Source organism: Pan paniscus, chromosome 18, assembly GCF_029289425.2.
Source record: "Pan paniscus chromosome 18, NHGRI_mPanPan1-v2.0_pri, whole genome shotgun sequence".
Lineage (NCBI taxonomy): Eukaryota > Metazoa > Chordata > Mammalia > Primates > Hominidae > Pan > Pan paniscus.
The window spans coordinates 98,221,906-98,239,097 of NC_073267.2; the positions used below are offsets into that span (position 1 = coordinate 98,221,906).

The window sequence follows — 17,192 nt, forward strand, 5'->3', positions numbered from 1 at the left end:
GACGGAAGCCCCCTCCCTGGCCCGAATCCGCTCCACACCCCAAGTCTGGCCCAAGAGAAACGTGGGCGTCAAGGCCTCGGGCTTCCTGAGCCGGTTGTCACTGCCCCCACCGCGCACGTGGAGCGTGCGGCAGAGCCCAGGGGTCTGGGGAGGGACCAAGGGCTGGGGGCGGAGTTACAGTGCGGGGGCGGAGCCTCGGGGTCTCAGGACCCAACCAGGTCGGGTCAGGTTTGGAGGCGGAGCTGGCGCCGAGAGGCGGGGCGCAGGATGCGCTGCCGCGGGGCAGCCCAACAGAACCGAATAGGTCTCAGAGTCCCAGCCCGGCCTGGGGACATGACCTCCGGGCAAAAGAGGAGTTGGGGAGGCTAGAGGTCTCCCCGGGGCGCGGGCGGGGCCGAACCAGGAAGGGGCGGGGCATCGAGCGGGGCGGGGACAGTGCCTTGAAGGCCCAGACGGACAGGGGCGGGGCCGCGGCGCTGGGGTCGGAGGCAGCTCCGTAAAGAGCGAGGCGGGCGGGGGCGCGGTCGCGGCTCTGGGGGCGGAGCCAGAGCAATGAAGAGCCGGGCTGGCGGGGGCGTGGCCGCGGCGCTGGGGGCGGAGCCGGAGAGGTGCAGGGCCCGGCAGGAGGCACGGGGCGGGGCCGGAGCGCCGGGGGCGGGGCGGGAGGCGCGGCGGCCGACGACGCTCAGGCCCGGCCCCGCCCCGTGCCTCCAGCCCGCCAGGAGCGCCCTCGCAGTGGCCGCCTGCTCGGCCGCTCGCCGCCCGCGGGTTCCATTGAGAAAAGCCGAGCGGCGGCGGCGGCGGCGAGTGCGCGGGAGCGGAGGAGCCGGCACCCGCCCGCCGGGCAGTCCGCGCGCCCGCAACGCAGGACCGTGGCCTCTCGGGCCTCCGCGGCAGCTCCAGCGGCTCCGGGGCTGGGCGCGCGGGCTGGGGGCGCGGGCCGGGGCGGCCGCGGAGACCGGGGGCCGGGGGCATGAGCGGCCCCGCGGCCCCGCCGCGCCCCCGCCGCCCGCCGCCGCCCGCCCGGGGCTAGAGGCGGCCGCCGGGAGGGCGCGCGGCGCCGGAGACATGTCCAGGAGGAAACAGAGCAACCCCCGGCAGATCAAGCGTGAGTCAAACTTTGCCCGCCGTCCCCTCCGCGCGCCCGACCCCCGCCGGAGCCCAGCCGCCAGCGCCGCCCCCGCCCGTCCCCGCTCTGCCCTGGGCGCCGGCGACCTTCACCCCGCGCCGCGCCCCCCCGCGCTGTGCCAAGCGCGCCGTAATCTAATCTCCGCCGGCGGCCTGGGCCCCCGCGTCTCGGCTTGGGCACCGGGGGGTTCAGCCCAGGAGGGGGCCGCCCGGAGACCGGGAGGAGGGTGTTTGGGGGCGCGGCCCGGGCAGCTCGGCCCCTCGCGGCCTGCCCCTCCCCCGCATCTGCGAGATGGTGCGGCGATAGGGCGGCCTCGATCTGGGCTCAGATAAAGTTTAAAATATTCCATTCTGCAAGTCCCGTCCTGATAAGATCGTTCTGTCGGGACGGGCTGAAATTGTGATCTTATCTCGCGCGGTTGACTCTCCCAGGCTTTGTATCTAGAAGCGGAGAGAGAGACCTGGGAGGGAGAGGGGACACCCGGGGCCGCGGAGATGCCTGGCCAAGTGGCAGGCACCGGCCCGCGCCCACCCCCACCGGTGCCGTCGCAGAGCCGCAGGACAGGGGAGGGGGTAGCGCGCAGCTGCCGCAGCCTAGGCACTTGGCTCCAGCCCCCCAGACACCCCCACCCCGTGCCCTAGCGCTGAAGTCCTGAACCCAGGCCCTGCCTGCCTGGTGACACCTCCTGGACCCTGCAAGTGTCCCAGCCAAGGCGGCATGGGCAACAAATGGTGCCCTCGGATGCCCGCGGGCACCCCCTGGCATCCCAGTGGGCTGCTCTGAGTCAGAGAAGGGCCTCCCAGGACGCAGCCCCGGGCCGAGGTCGCCCCTGCACGCGACTAAGTTTCTCGCTGGTCCGGCTCCCTGCCCGGTCAGAGGCTGCTGCCCCGCTGCCACATTGCCAGTGCCCCCGTGATGAGAACTAAGCTGTCGGGGCCACTGTCTGGCCTGAGCCTCTGGGCTGTGCCAGGAGGGAGCAAGAGCACAGGAAGCTACCCTCCCCACCCTATGCCAATAATAACTTTGCGCCTCACAGTTAGGGCCCAGACGCAGGTCTTCCTCCCCGGGGCGCCTCCCCGGAGCCTGACGGGCAGGTCGTCTGAGCCCTGCCAGGAGGCCACGACGGAAACCCGCCCGCTGCCCAGCCGTAGGCGCCGGGGCACTACCTCCTTTGTCCACACGACCACTGCCACCAGGACCCCTTGTGCGGGGCCTGTGGGAGCTTCCCTACTCAGGAGGTCTCCCGAGGCGGGGGTCACAGGCATGAACCGGTTCCGGTAACCCAACTCCCTCAGCGCAAACGGGACCTGTTTTCCGAAAGTCGCCTTCTATCGCGTCAACTCAAGTATTAAAAGCCACCCACAGGTCCCGATCCGCGCTTGTGCTCTGTTTTCTTTTTCCTTACTCCCCTGAGCGCCTATGTTCGGTTCTGGGGTGTGTGTGTGTGTGTGTGTGTGTGTGTGTGTGTGTGTGTGTGTGTTTCACTGTGATGAGAAATGCAGATAGCTCGGGCAGGGAGATCGCAGGTTGGGAACCGATCTCCAGCGCTGATAAGGCCGCCAGCGCCAGCGAGAGCCCGTAGCCCAGCCCAGCGGGGCGGGCAGAGCGCGCGCACTTTGGGAACTGGGACCGCGGCGGGTGCACTGTGAGCCACCGGGGCCCATCCTCGTTGCGGCCCGGGACCGGGGCAGAGAAAGGGCCCGGACGAGGGAGGCAGGGCCGCGGACCCTCCCTGTCGCTCGCGGCCCGGGGCGCCTCCTCCCCATGGCAGATCTCAGCACGTTAAGATGCGAAGGCTGATTGTCACCAAGCGGCGGCGCCCGCCCGCCCTCTTGCCAGCGCCTGTGCCTGCCCGCTGCCCTGGCCTCACCTGCGGCCGGGCCGCGAGTGCAGAGCGGAGGGGGCCGAGGGCTTCGGGCCGCCCACCCCCAACCCGCGCCCCCATCAAAGCCCTGGCGCAGCTGCCCGCGCCTCTGTGCGCCTTTTGTTCCGTGCGGAGATAGATGTGCCGCGCTGATAAGGCGCGCAACCGATGGTGGCTGAGATAGGCGCTTCCATTTATTAACTTCAAACGTGGGAGCGGGGGCAGGGCGAGGCGGGAGCGCGGCCTTGGCCGGCCAGATGGCGGAGGCGATAGGCCGGGCTGCCGACGGGGAGCGCGGGGCCGGGGCAGCTCGGGACCCCCGGCGCCCCCAGCCCGCTGGGTTTTCCTCCCGCCCGAGTCGATGTGAGCTCCGATAAGAGCCTGGCCGGTCAGCCCGATGGCGATCGCCAAGAGCGATAAGAGGCCTTATCTTTGGCCACCAGGCCCGGCCGGGTTGGAGAACAGCGCGGGGGCGCCGCGACTGGGGCGAGTGGGGGCTTGGAACGGCCCGGGTTGGGGCCGGGGAGCCGGCGTCCCTGCGCTGGTCTGTCTGGGGGAGTTTTCTCCCCAAACACACTTAATTGCCAAGAAGTTGATCCTCCCCTGTGGCCGGTGGTACAGTCCGTCAAAATGAAAGAAAACTGGCTTTGCCCGGGCCAGGAGGGGGAAGGGGGAGGACACCCCGCCCCGAGTCCTCGTAGATGGTGCGAGACCGCTAGAGGTGGGTTTGTCACCTCCAGAGGGAAAGAGGGTGTTTTCCCCTTGAATCATGCTGGTGTTGCTGGTAGTTCCTAGCAAGAACCAAGTGTACACTGCTTGGAGTTTTCTTGAAAAAAAAAAAATCAAGGTGGTTTCCATGGCCCAGGCTGCTTTGGGGGAGGCCAGTGTACCCTGGTGTGGAGGCGCTGCAGACCTGCCTGGGCTGAGCACTGTTTGCTGAGCACTACTGCATACAGGCCCTGGGTCCCAGTGGCAAACGAGAGGGGCAGAGGGGGCAGCCAAGGGGAGCAGGGGGCACGTCAGGTGGTCAGGGACACTTCTTGGAAGGGGGTGACCTTTGGCACAGTAGGGCTGGCCTCAGTTTTCCACTGCTGTCGGGGGAGCAAGGGCTGAGAGGCGCCTGGGGCTGGGGGGCCAGCCTGTGCCAGCAGGTGCGAGTGAGGGCGGGAGTGATGGAGTTGGTCAGGTCCTTGGTCTCCCACTCTGAAAAATGGAATCAGGAATAGGTCCCCAGGGCTGTGGGAGTCCCCAGGTCAAGCTGGAGATATTGAGGGTCCACCGAGGCACTTTGCAGTGGAAGGGCCCATGGATCCCACAGGCCAGATAGAACCCTAGGCCATCTGGGTAGGGCCTTCCGGAAGGAGCCGGGAGGGAGGGTCCCTGAGCCCCTCCTATTCCAGCCCAGGCAGCTGCTGCAGCTCAGAACAAGGTGTTTTTCACACACTCTCAGAGTTTGATTAAACAAATTATTGGTAACCACAGGATGACTAATTCACTCCAAGCTTCAAAGTCACCCACCTGCTCTCCCCAGCAGCCCAACGCCCACCCGTGGGGCTGGCAGTGCCATCTGGCAAGGGCCATTTCCAGTTCCAGAGAGGGCTGGGTTGGGCCCAGAGGGAGATGGGGTGGTTTCTGTGATGTGTTATGAACATGAGTGGGATGTCAGCACAGAGCCATCCACACTGGCCTTCCATGCGTGGGAGGCACCCGGGTGTTGAGGCTGTCAGAGGCCACCTTACCATGCTCATGACCCAGAGTGGTGGCAGAGCATCCAGGAAAGAAGGGGCTTTGGCAGCCTGGCTGACCCTGGTGCTGAACCACAGGGGACAAGTTACTGTGCCTTCCACAGCTCTCAGTTTCCCCCTGTTGGAAACATGGATATGATAGTGTCTGCCATCCAGGGGCTGCAGGTCCTGCTCTCAGCTTACCTGGTCCTTGGCCCAGTTGCCTCGTCCCCAGTCACCATCCTGAGGGGAACGGTGCCTGCAGCCTGCTTGGTGCTTAGGCTGTGAAGCCATCATTGTCATCTCAGAGTCCTGATCCCAGCCACGTTTTTCTCTCTTTCTCTCTCTTTTTTTTTTCCTTAGTTAAAATTTTTTTAAAAAATAGACATGGAGTCTCACTATGTTGCCCAGGCTGGTCTTGAACTCCTGGACAGAAGCTATACTCCCAGCTCAGCCTCCCAAAGCACTGGGGTTCCAGACATGAGGCACCGCACCTGCCCTCAAGCCACATTTAGCAGAGGGAATTAGAGATCGGGAGGTACTCTCAAGGCCCCCCACCCCTAAACCTGGACTCCAGCAGGGTCTGGCGGACCCCGGAGCCCACGCCGTCACCCAGCTCTGGGCCAATTTGCCCCCTTTCCTGGGCCTTAGGGAAGGCAGACAGCTCATGGTCATTTGATGGTAAGAATAATATTCATAACAGCCAATGCTTAAGAGCCCTCTCTGTGCCAGGCTGTGTATTAACTTAAAGCAGGTCCTCTTCTGATCACTATTTTACATCTGGGGAAACTGAAGCACAGAGAAGTTTCTCGCCCAAGCAAGTGATGGAGCTAGAGTTGGAACCCAGGCGGCCGGGCCTGTGCTCCTTAAGGGTGTGTCCGTGAGCACCGCGCTGCCTTCTCTCCATCCTCCGGCTTCTGTCTGCCCTGCCACCCTGGGCCTCTCTCAGCCTCAGTCTCCACATCTGTGAAATGGGCCTTTGGGACCAGAGGCCCTCTGAGGTCTTTCCCCAGATGGCCTCCTTCCTAAGACATGACTGCAAGGGGGAGGGGGTCCCCTGGGAGGCTCATCCGGGCTTTCCTTGGGCCTGGGACTGCCATCAGCCCCGCCAGCCCCTCCCTGGAGGTCACCAGGAACCCAGCGTGGCATCCAGCACCACTGGGGATTTAAATGGGTCAGTTGGAGAAGAAAGGAGGAGGGAATGTGATGCCATTAATTGTGCCCCTTATCTCCTGTTTCTATGCCAACCAGACGTTCCTGGGCTTGACGGGCTTGTGAATAATACTCCCGCTGGCCTATCTGCCATCGACAGCCTCCTCCTGGAGGCAGCTGTTGCCTGGCCGATTGGTATCACCAACCCCATGGACCCGGCCCGGCCACACTCGGGGCCCTGGTGGGGCTCCTGCCCACCTGGCCACCATACCCGTGGGTATTCCTGGAGGTGCCCAGTGGCTCCTGACCCCATTTCACAGAGGGGGAAACTGAGGCTACAGCCACAGGTCTGCTCTCCAGACCTCATCTGCCACCCTACACTCAGGCAGGAGTGGCCCAGACTGAAGGGAAGGGGGTTCCAGAACCTGCAAAGGGGTCATCTGCGCCCCGCCTGGTGAGTCCCGCCACTCTGGATGCGCTGTCCTTGGTTGTGTCATTAGGAGGCAGATGACCCCATGGGTGAGGGATCAGCCACCTGCAAGCTGCAGGCAGCGCATGTGGCCTTATGGACCAGGGGAGAGCCGGCGCCCGTCAGGGCTGAGCCCCTCCTTAGGGCCTGTGTGCAAGTCGAGACTTGGGTGGCTCCTCTCTGGCTCCTTTTGGCCCCTGGAATTTGCCTGTGTGCAGGCAGCCCCCATGCAGCTCCTTCAGAGGCCCTGTCCACACCTGCCTGATGGCCTTGCCAGCCCATCCTGTCACCCACTCCCCGCTCAGGCCCACAAGCTCTCTGAGAGCAGGACTGGGTCAGTCCCGTCCCCACAGAGTGGGCCTCCTGGAACTCTGTCAGATAAATGACCAGAGGGACGCTCAGCTCAAAATAGACATGGTCTGCTCACACCACAGCTCTGCCTGTTACTGGCCGTGGAACTATGGGCAAGGCCTGCCCATGTGAGCCTCCGTTTTCCCATCTGCAAAGTGAGCTTAATGATAGTACCTGCCCCTGAGCACTGTTGTAAGAATGGAAGGAAAATACCTGTTATCCGAGACAGCTGCTACTAACCCTCTCCCCCTCCTACCCTTCTCCTTCCTCCCCTTCCTCCTCCTTCCCTTCATTCCCCCCCTCCTCCTCTTCCTCCTCCCCCTCCTCCTCTTTCTCCTCCCCCTCCTCTCCCTCCTCCCCAGCAGCCTAACGCCCACCCATGGGGCTGGCAGTGCCCTCTGGCAAGGGCCTTCCTCCTCCCCCTCCTCCCCTTCCCCCTTCCCCTCTTCCCCTTCCTCCTCCTCTTCCCCTTCCTCCTCCCCCCTCTTCCTCCTCCTCCCCTTCCTCCTCCCTCTCCCCCTCCCCCTCCCCCTTCCCCTCCTCCCCCTCTTCCTCCCCCTCTTCCCCTTCATGGTCAATCACTTGGGTGAGATCTGTGGTTTCCAGCTTATCTGAGATGGAGCAATCCCTCTTCCCAAGCTGTCTCCCAGGACAGCCCAGCATGTGAAACACACAGGGGCCCTGCCTTGGAAGGGCCCCTCAACCCTGCTGCTCACATAGCTCACTGCGCTGGCCCCAGGTTCCAGGTCAGGGCAGCCCCTGACACCCACCCTCTAGCTGGCTGGCCCTTCCCTCCAGCGCATCCCGACTCCCCAGGCTGTGTGGCCTTGGCATACTCTTGCCCTCTTGGGCTGGGGCTTCCCTTTGGCGAAGGCAGCAAGGAGGGGCTGAGATGATGCTCCTGCCTGTGCCTCTCCACCTCCCCACCCGGCTCTGGGAGGGTCTGGACCAAGCCAAGCCAGAGGGGTTTTGGGGCCAGGCAGCCAAGCGAGAGGCCCAGGGTTTATCGAGGGTCCCCAGCCTACTGTTGGCAGGGCCCGGAGAGCAGTGGGCTGCTCTCAGCCTGGGAAGGTGGGTCAGGAGGAGCGGGGGTCCTCGCGGGAAGGCACACGGGCAGTTCCTGGGGAGCTGCCTGCCATCTTTCTGGGCCCAGGCAGTGTCATGGTGGCGGCCCTCCCTGCCTCGGTTGGTTCAGTGGGCATATACCCATTGTTCAGATGAGGATGAGAAGGTCCTCAGAGGTCAGGACTCGAGTCCTGCCCTGGTGCAAGGACGAAACAGGGGAGATGGTCTGCTCCTGCCCTCTGCCCAACACCAGCCTTCATGTTTAGCACCTGGCACTGACTTAAGGACCCCACAGTGAGGATGGGGGGTGTGGCTCTCAGCCAGGTGGCCTCAGCCAATGCCCACCTTAGAGACTCCGCTTTAGAGTGGGAATAACAGGGTCCCTCCTATCCGAGCTGTGTTGGGTAGTCTAACAGGGCTGGTATACAGTAGGTGCTTAAATAGCAGCTGTTTGGAGCAGACCCCTGCTCCCGGGTCAGGAAGAGGACCTGACTTATTCATGCCAGGTGACATGGTGCTCCTACTCCCATGGGCCTCGGCCTCCCAGCTGTTCATGGGGCCACTGGGCAGGCTAAGGACTGAGGGATGGGAGGCCTGGTGAGGACCGAGGGGTGGGGTGGGAGGCCTGGTGAGGACCAAGGGGTGGGAGGCCTGGTGAGGACCGAGGGGTGGGGTGGGAGGCCTGGTGAGGACCGAGGGGTGGGAGGCCTGGTGAGGACCGAGGGGCGGGAGGCCTGGTGAGGACCGAGGGGTGGGGTGGGAGGCCTGGTGAGGACCGAGGGGTGGGAGGCCTGGTGAGGACCCAGGGGTGGGGCGGGAGGCCTGGTGAGGACCGAGGGGCGGGAAGCCCTGGTGAGGACCGAGGGGCGGGAGGCCTGGTGAGGACCCAGGGGTGGGGCGGGAGGCCTGGTGAGGACCGAGGGGTGGGGCGGGAGGCCTGGTGAGGACCCAGGGGTGGGGCGGGAGGCCGGGTGAGGACCAGGATGCTTGCTGGGGAGTCCCCAGGTTCCCACCCCATCTCCACCGCAGGGGCTTTGCCTCACCACCTGGGCTGCACCCTCAGGGCTCCGGGTGGTTGCCGGCCTTCAACTCTGGAGAGGGAGGTGACCAGTCTGGGGACCGCTTCGGACAACAGCGCAACCTCACGTCCTGGCCTGGCCTTGCTGTGACCCTTTGGCCAGTGGCTGTGTCTGGGGCCTCTGTTTCTCTCTTGAAGGAGGAGCTTAATGAGAACACCTCCTTCCCGGCTGTTGTGTGGGGTGCAGGCTGGGAAGGGCTGTCCTAGGGACACGTCTGTGAGGGACTTTGCTGCCTCTGGAGCTGCCGGTTGCGTTATTGATATTTTGCCAAAAGCCCTGAGGGCTGGACGTTAAGCAGAGTCCCACTGGCCCTCCCCTCCTTCAGGTGTTAGGTTGTGAAGGGAGGAGGGACTCTGCCTGAGTGTGCCACGCCCTGGGCTGGGCTGGCCTCACACCCCAGCCCCGGCTGTCCTCTTCTTGCCCGGAGATCTGGCCCACTGCTAAGATCATCGTTGGCATTGGCCAACCCATTTTACAGGAGAGAAACGGAGGCCCTGGAGGCGTGACATGCGTGAGGTTATGTGACGTCGGAGCTGGGGCCGTGGACCCCGGGGGTGGGCCCAGGTTTCTCTGGGCACTGCCCACTCAGCACCCCCAGGCCACCAGCCCTACTGCATCGGCCTGCGGCCGGGAGAGGCCCAGGTTCCTCCCCATCTCCTCCTCCCTCCCCAGCTGCCTTGTGTTTTGGGGGAAGGCAGTGGCCCTGCTGAGGCAGGAATGTGGTGGCTGACCTTGGGCAGAGCCGGGTGAGCAGATAAGCAGGCCCCTCCCCTCAGCCTCCTGTGCCTCCGTCTGCTTCCCCAGCTTCCCCTGGGCTGCTGGCTGTGGTCTTGGGAGCCTCAGCTTCCCCGGCTGTGAAATGGGTGTTGGGGGCTGGTGGGCAGCTTCCGAGAGCTCAGGCCCTGACTCCCCTGGTTCCCTCAGTTCCCCACCTGGAGCTGGAGTGAGCCTGGCGTGCTGAGGGCTCCTGTCTGCTAAGTGCCTTACGGGCATCCCCGTCCTGCCCTTCTCCAGACACCACTTAGCTTCGGGTTCTCCACCCATTTCGCACGTGAGAAAATCGGGGGTCAGAGAGGGTGGGTGGCTGCACTAGAGTCTCACAGCACACAGTGGTGCTCTGGCTGTGGAGGCAGTGGCAGGGCAGGGTGGCCCTGCCCCAGCTCCCGGGCGGGCTGCCTGTGCCTAGGACCTCCTGGACTGTCAGGGGTGTGGCTTCCTGAGAAGGAGGGGGCAGCCACCGCGGGCTTCCGGGTTGTTCGGGGAGCTTCCCTGTGGGCCGCCATGGTTGGAATCCTGGAGTGGAGAATCCTAGATCCTCTGTCATTATAGGGAGGTTACCTTGCTTCTCCAAGCCTCAGTCTCCATCTCTGCAAAATGGGGGTGTCGTAAGGCACCAGGCTGGGCTCCAGGGTTGCCCGGTCTTCGTGCAAGTCACTCAGCCACCCTGAGCCTCAGTTTCCCCACTATAAAATGGAGCAGTGATGCTCACCTCACGGGGCTGTGAGGAGCGATGCCACCCAACACGGGAGGTGCAGCCCGGGCCAGGGCCCTCTGTGGTCTGTGCTGTGTAACAAAATCCACACAAACAGGGCAGGGGCCCCCCTCCCCTCCCCAGGTTGCTGATGTCCCTCAGGTGTCTCTGTCACGGCTGGCCTTGCGTGGGCCCACTCCTTCCCACTTCCTTCTGGGCACCTGCACCCATCACCGCCTCCTGCCCCAACTTCCCTTTTTTCCATCAAGCTCCCACTTCCCATGTCAGACCCAGGGAGCAGGAGCGGAGGAGGCCCCAGGGCCAGGTGGTCGTGGCTCCTTCCCGAAGTGATGCATGAGGAAAGACCTGCTGGGGAGTCCTCCGGGGACAGGGGACAGGGCCTCACGGTTGATGGCGCATCTATCCTGTACATCCTCAGCCCCCAGTGAGGGACCAGGTGCCTGCAGCTGCCCCCTCAGCCTCTCTTGGGGTTCCTCTGGCAGCAGGCACCCAGACCCTCGTGATGGGAGGGGAAGCCAAGACTCAGAGCCATCAGTGGCCACAGGGCCCTCCCCCGGATGTGACCCCAGGACCTAAGCCCCTCTCCACACTCAGCCCCCAGGTTCACCGGTGTCACAGCACCTACTGGGCATTTACTAGGCCCCTGCCTGGCACTCGGCCACCGTGCCCAGGATTTGATAGACGTGGCCTCACGTCCTTCTCCCGGCAGCCTTTGAAGGAGGCCCAGTGTGCAGATGGGGAAACTGAGGCTTAGAGAGTTTCAAGGTCAGCCCCAGCCCCGGAGCTTGAGCACCTAGATCTGGGCGGGGAAACCACCCAGCAAATATTTTGAGGAGGGAACGAGAGGAGGGCAGCAGTGGTGGTTTTTATAGGAGACCTTTCCCTGCTCCCGCTGGGCCAGGGGACGCCCGTCTTCAGGCTGAGGAAACTGAGGCCTTCCTGTATCTGTAGGCAGATCCAGCTCTGGCCTCAATACTGTGTCCTCTGGCTGTGTGACCCTGAGAAGCCTCAATACTGTGTCCTCTGGCTGTGTGACCCTGAGCAAGTCCCTTCCCTGCTCTGGGCCAAGGTGGCCACTGCAGGGCCTTAGAAATGTAGGAAAGAGATCAGAGCCACGGCTAGACCTGGCACACGTAGGGCAGGGCCAGCCCTGGGCACTTCCAGGAAGTCCCAGACCGTGGGATGGGGCTCCAGCCAGCCAGGAGGCCTTGATCGAGGTGTTTGTTCTATACCCCGTGGTCCCTCGGTCAGTCCTTGGGGGCTGGAAGGAATGGATTGGAGGCTCCTTCTTCCCAGTGGACAGAGGTGCTATGTTTAGGGCCTGGGTGCCGCGTCTCAAGGAAGGGCCCTGAGGACAGGTGAGCAGCCCCTCAAAATTTAAGGGTGCACTGAGCACACCTGGGCCCGAGGGGCCGAGGCATGTGAGCCGTGCCTCAGGTTGAGACCCACAGGGGCAGGGCCCCCAGGTGCCCCCAGGCTGCCTGTTTATACTGATAGTTCCCGACTCCAGGCCTGGGCCCTGGATATGCTCCCAGAGGGGACGGGACACCCTGCAAGTCCCAAGGCAGGAGGACGGGGTGTTTGCACTTCGGTCCTGCTGCTGTCCCCAACACCACCTACCGCCTTTCCACTTCATGGGCCTGGAACAGCTCAGGAAGGCTTGGGACTACCCCAGCCTTCTTGGGACCTTGAGGCAGTCAGCCTCAGTTTCCCCCATTGCTCATAGGCCCACACCCAGCTCCACCAAAACCAAACATTTTCCCAGAGAGCAGAGAGACCCCCTACCCCTGCCATGGCAATGGTCGGTGGGCACCCAGGCCCTCTGGGGCCCTGGCTCAAGCCGATCATCCCCATACCCTTCCAGCTCCACAGGCTGCGGCCTGGTCCGCCCTGCACTGTCTCCTAGTCCGGGCCTCTGGCAGGCACAGGTTCCAGCTCCTGCGATAACTGGGAAAGTTGAACTGGCCCCATTACTGCGCCAAGATGGTGAGTGAGATACAGCCTTGATAATGGAGGAGATACCAGCTTCTCGGTGGCCAATAGCCCAGCCTCTCCACCCATTAACATTCCCCACCAGCGATCCGCCGCCTATCTCCTCCATTTCCACTCCTCCCGAAGATAAGAATGGAAATTCTGACTTCATAGCTCACTGATTAAAGTGTCTGGATTTCTTGATAATACACAGATAAATTATGTTTTTGAAAAAGAAGGTAGGGAGGAGGGTGAGGAGGATGGGGGCCTGGGGTGGGTGGGAGCCCTTGGCCGTTTCTCCCAGCCTCTTTTGGCCCCTGGGCCAGGCCATGAACCACAGAGCATCCGGCCTACACCGCCGCGGCCTCTGCACAGACCCCGTGTCCGGAGGCGCAGAGTTAGCTCACAGCAGGGCCCGGGCTGGGGAGACACAGGCAGGGCGCAGCGTCTGCTCAGAAGACAAACAGCAGAAACATGTCGTAATGCTGGAAACAGGCTGGTGCTGGGAGCTAGTAACCGTGGCCCACAGGCCTGCGGGGAAGCCCTCTGTCGGGGAAGTGCCCCTCCCAGCAGCCTGGTGGTGGGCAAAGGGTGGAGGAAAAGCCAGAAGTCTGGGCCTGGCTGGCTGCGCCTGTCTTGGGCCATGTCTCGGTGCCTCAGTTTCCCCACCTGTCAAATGAGTGGGAGCACGGGGCCCTCCTCACAGCCTTGACAGCAATGCAATGCCCCAGGGTGGGCATTTCGCCTGTTTGGATCCCTGGTGTCCCCCTGGTGCCTAGAACAGTGCCCGGTTATACAGTAGGTACTTAATAAAGGTGGAGGGCCCAGGCAGAGCCCCATTGGCCAGCTGGGGAGGGGGAGGGGCTTGCCTGCATTGAGAAACCCTGTGTGCTCCCCGGCCCGGCTCCCACCCAGTCCCCAGCCATCCCTGGCCCTGCTGCTGCACCTGACAGCTGCGCCCAGATGGGACTCAGGTGCCATCGCGGCGTCTGTCTGGATAAAGCCGCCTCCTTCAGCTGATCCGAGATCCAGCACTGATGGAGCGATTAGCAGCGATTAGAGCCCGGCGTGCGGCTAATCCTCCTGCTGAGGGACAGGTGAAGCAGCCATAGGGGTGGAGGAGGGACAGGTGAAGCAGCCATGGGGTGGAGGGGGCCAAGGGGCCCGCCGTGCATGGGGGAAACCAAGGCCACGCAGCTACGATGTCTCCTTGAGGCAGTGGCCCGGCCGCTCCCTCGCTGGCAGAAAGGCTTCCTGTGGAGCCACCTGGGCTCCCAGTGGGTGCAGGCCAGCTTGCCATTTCCCCCTTCCTGGATTTTATATTTTGAGTGACTCTTGAGAAATGAGATCCTCTGGGATCCCAAAGGCAGGATCCCTGGGGTGGTGTGGATGGTGACATTTCTGGGTGGTTCTGGGACCCCCAGTTGTAATGATCCTGACGGCGGCCGTGGTTAGACAACAGCTCCGTTACCCAGCCCCGGCAGTTCTGGCATGGAGTACTCTGCAGCCCTGGGAGGGGCGCCTATGACCTCATTCTCCTCAGAGAACTGAAGGCTTAGCGAGGTTGAGTAACTCATCCAAGATCACACAGCATGAAGAGAACAGAAGGGACCCTGGCTTCTAGCTTAGAGTCTAGCCGAGGTCAGAGTCTCCATCCTGGCTGGAGGTTCTGGGGTGTTTGCAGTGGGGGGCAGCCCACGAGCCTCCCAGGGGGCTCACCCCTCCCTTTCAGGGAGAAAGGCCAAGCACAGAAAGGGCAGGGGACGGCTGAGGGCTGCACAGCCCGTCCTGGCAGTGGGAGGGGATGGGCGGAGGCTGGCCTGCCTCTATTCTTGTTTCTTGGGTTCATTTCATCTGTCCCCAGAAAATAAGCTCCTTTGGTGAGAAAGTTGGTTTCTTTCTAACTTTTGGGTTTGGTTTTGTTTCAATATTCTAAAAGGAAGTCAGCTATTTCCAGTGCAGTGGGGTGTGTATGTGGGGGAGCGGGGTAAATGTCAGCTCCAGTGACCAGCGTTTAAATCCTGCCCCCTGGCCGGCAGCCTCTCAGTTTCCTCACTTGTATCATGGGCATGATCACAGTTCCAGCCTCCTTGGCCTTTGAGGAATTAGGGCAGAAGTGGGTAAAGCATCTGGGGCCCTTGTGCAGCAGGGCTCAGTGAACCCTAAAACAGCGGTGGTATTAATGGGGGGACACGAGCCGGGGCGAGGGTCCCTGGGGTGGAGCCACCTCTCCAAAGCCCTCTCTGCCCGCAGCCCACCCTCCCTGAATCCTACTGGCATTCTTCCTGCACGGTTTTCCGCCAACAGCTACAGTGTGCCGATGACCTCAGTGATGTCACCTAGGGCCTCGTCCCATCACACAGTGGCCAGAGTGGCTCCAGAACATTTGTCCCTGTGATCCAAGAGTCTACCCCTTGTCAGTCCCCCATAGTTGCCACAGTCACCCAGACCAGGAGCTGCAGCAAACAAGCAGGGGGTACAGCATCTGTCCCCATGGCCCTGGTTCTCATACACATCCCAGAGGCTCAGGCCTCAGTTTCCTCATCTGTCAAATAGGGCCGACACTGCTAAGCCTGCCCTGCAGGCCATGGCCAACCTCCCTGAGGTCTCCCCACCCCTCCCAGTGGTGCCCACCCAGGGCTTCTCGAGGAAGGAGCTCAGCACCCGCCCCAGTGACACTTCACTTCTCTGGGCTTTGCTGCCTTTTCCTATAAAATGGGGTGCCAGTCGCCCTCTCAGAGTCCTTTCAAGGAGCTGATGGTGTAGACTGCGAGACCTGCCCTGCAGGGCGCATGCGCAGCTGCTCCTGTCATGCTGGGACCTCCGGACCCCGGGTCTCGCAACCGCCTTGGATCCCCTCCCTCCTCCAGTCACGGGCTCTGGGCTGGCTGCTGGGCGTGTTGGGCACAGCGGGCCCTAAGCTGACCCGTGCCCTTTGTGGCTGGGACCTGAGAGGGGGAGGCCCCCACCCCCTAGTTCCATGGCTTTGGGAGGTGGGGGTGGGGTGTTTTCTACTCTACCACCCTACAACGAAAAAGAAGAAAAGGGAACTTGATAAAAAGGGCGATGCGTGCTGTGCGGTGGAGGAGGTGCTATCGCCGTTATCTATCTGCCTGCTCGAGCTGAGCGGCCCCCCTTCCCCTTATCTCACCCCACCCTAATGCCAGGAACAAAAGCGAGAACACACTCTCACCCGCACACCTGCGAGCCCACCGCCGCCCCTCAAGCACCCGCGAGCCCACCGGCCCCTCACGCACCCGCGAGCCCACCGTCCCGACGCACCCGCGAGCCCACTGCCTGCGGCGCACAGAGCCACCAGATCTAGAGGAAGAGCTGAGCACTCGGGGTGCTCTGAGAGTCATCATCATCATCATTTTGCAAAGAAAGCCCCCAAATAGCCCTCCCTGAAACAAGGCAGCCAAAAATAAGAAGTCGCCCTAAACAGGCCCCCACAGGAGAAAAGAGGCCGGCCTTGGAGAGGGGTTGGGACTTGGGGCCAGGTCCCAGCTGTGCCGGCCTCTTGGCTGTACGACCTTGGGCCAGTATCTTTCACGCTCAGAGTCATCCCTGAATGGATGTCAGGGAGCCTTCGAGGAAAGGGGAGAGCCTGCACTGTAACTGAAGCCCCCCACCAGCCCCATGCAGCTTTCTGACCCTAGACTTGGGGCTGGGACCAGTCACCCAGAATCTGATACCCCCAGGGCCCCGCCCCCCAGAGCCCCACCCCCATGGCCAGGGCACCACTGTCCTAACCAGCCTGTTGGCAGCCAATGGAAATGGGGTATGCAAATGAGCAGGGGTGAGGCCCAGGGATTGGCTGAGCTGCTGTGTGGGGGCAGGGCCTCCTCCAGGGGCTGCCCTTGACCTGGGGGAGTAGTTCCCATCCTGGACCCTGCCCCAGGACAGGAGACCTCTGCCACCACCACCACCGGCTCTGGAAGGGCCCGCCTTTTAGGGGCCTCGCCGTCTGGGCACAGGCGGATGGACAGGCTGGCCTCTGGATGACCTGCCAACCCTCAGAGCCCAGACCCACGTGGCCTCAGTTGGGGACCAGGACCCAGGAGTTCCCGAGAGGAGTGCAGCCAGCAGCCACTCCCAGATGGGAACAGCGAGTTTCACAACCCGGCAGGGACGGCCCCAGGGCCAGCCAGCCTCCCACCCCCATGTCTGGGCCCACTCCAGACCCTCCTGCAGGCTGCCCCCCACCGCTCCACCCTCTCCCCGTGCTGACTTCCGTCCGGAACCTCATTCTGCCAAGCTTCTGAAGTGCCGGCCGGGCCGGGGACGTGGCACCATCTTAATGAATGACAGTCCCAACCCCTTTGCCCACCCTCAGCCTCCCCATCTGTAAAACCGGAAGGCGGTCTAGTAGGTCTGCCTCCCAGGATGGTTTCTGGGCTCTTCAGCAAGCCCCTTGCCGGCCTGGGCCTCAGTTTCCCCTTCCACACCATGAGGCTGAGGTGGCAGGTTCTCTGGGGGTCCTCCTGTCTATGGCTGTGGCATAGCCTGGAAACCTGGGGTCTTCCAGATTTCCCATTGTCAGAAGTTCACATGCCAGGAGACCATGTCTATAGGGGGCTCAGGACACCTTAGGGGGCATGTGTCTGTGTTTCCGAATCCACCCACACTGCACAGTGGGTCTTGTTGGCAAGACCAGGATGAGGCAGGCTCCGCCGGCCTGAGACCTGGCTGGAGGCCCTGTCGGCTCCCACGGCACCTGAAAATCAGCCACAGGTGTGGGTGTTTGTCAAAAATGTGTAAGTGGAAAATAGTGGCGGGGCGAGGAGAGAGTCTGGGCTGAGATCTAAGGAGAGGAAGTAGGGAGGGGCCGTCCGACCAGAACCAGACATCACCTTGGCCAGGGCCCCACCCCTAACGTGGGGTGCAGTGCCTCTC

The 17,192-nt window shown here is 63.0% G+C and overlaps 1 protein-coding gene across 1 annotated transcript in view; it reads left to right on the forward strand.

The window, feature by feature from the left end:
- The first annotated feature begins 675 nt into the window (after positions 1-675).
- Positions 676-17,192, forward strand: part of ZFPM1 (zinc finger protein, FOG family member 1) — an 83,366-nt gene continuing 66,849 nt past the window's right edge. Inside the window, exon 1 of the mRNA XM_034940874.3 lies at positions 676-1,108. Coding sequence (XP_034796765.3) covers positions 1,069-1,108 — 40 coding nt within the window. The 5' untranslated portion in view covers positions 676-1,068. The remainder of the gene's footprint in view (positions 1,109-17,192) is intronic.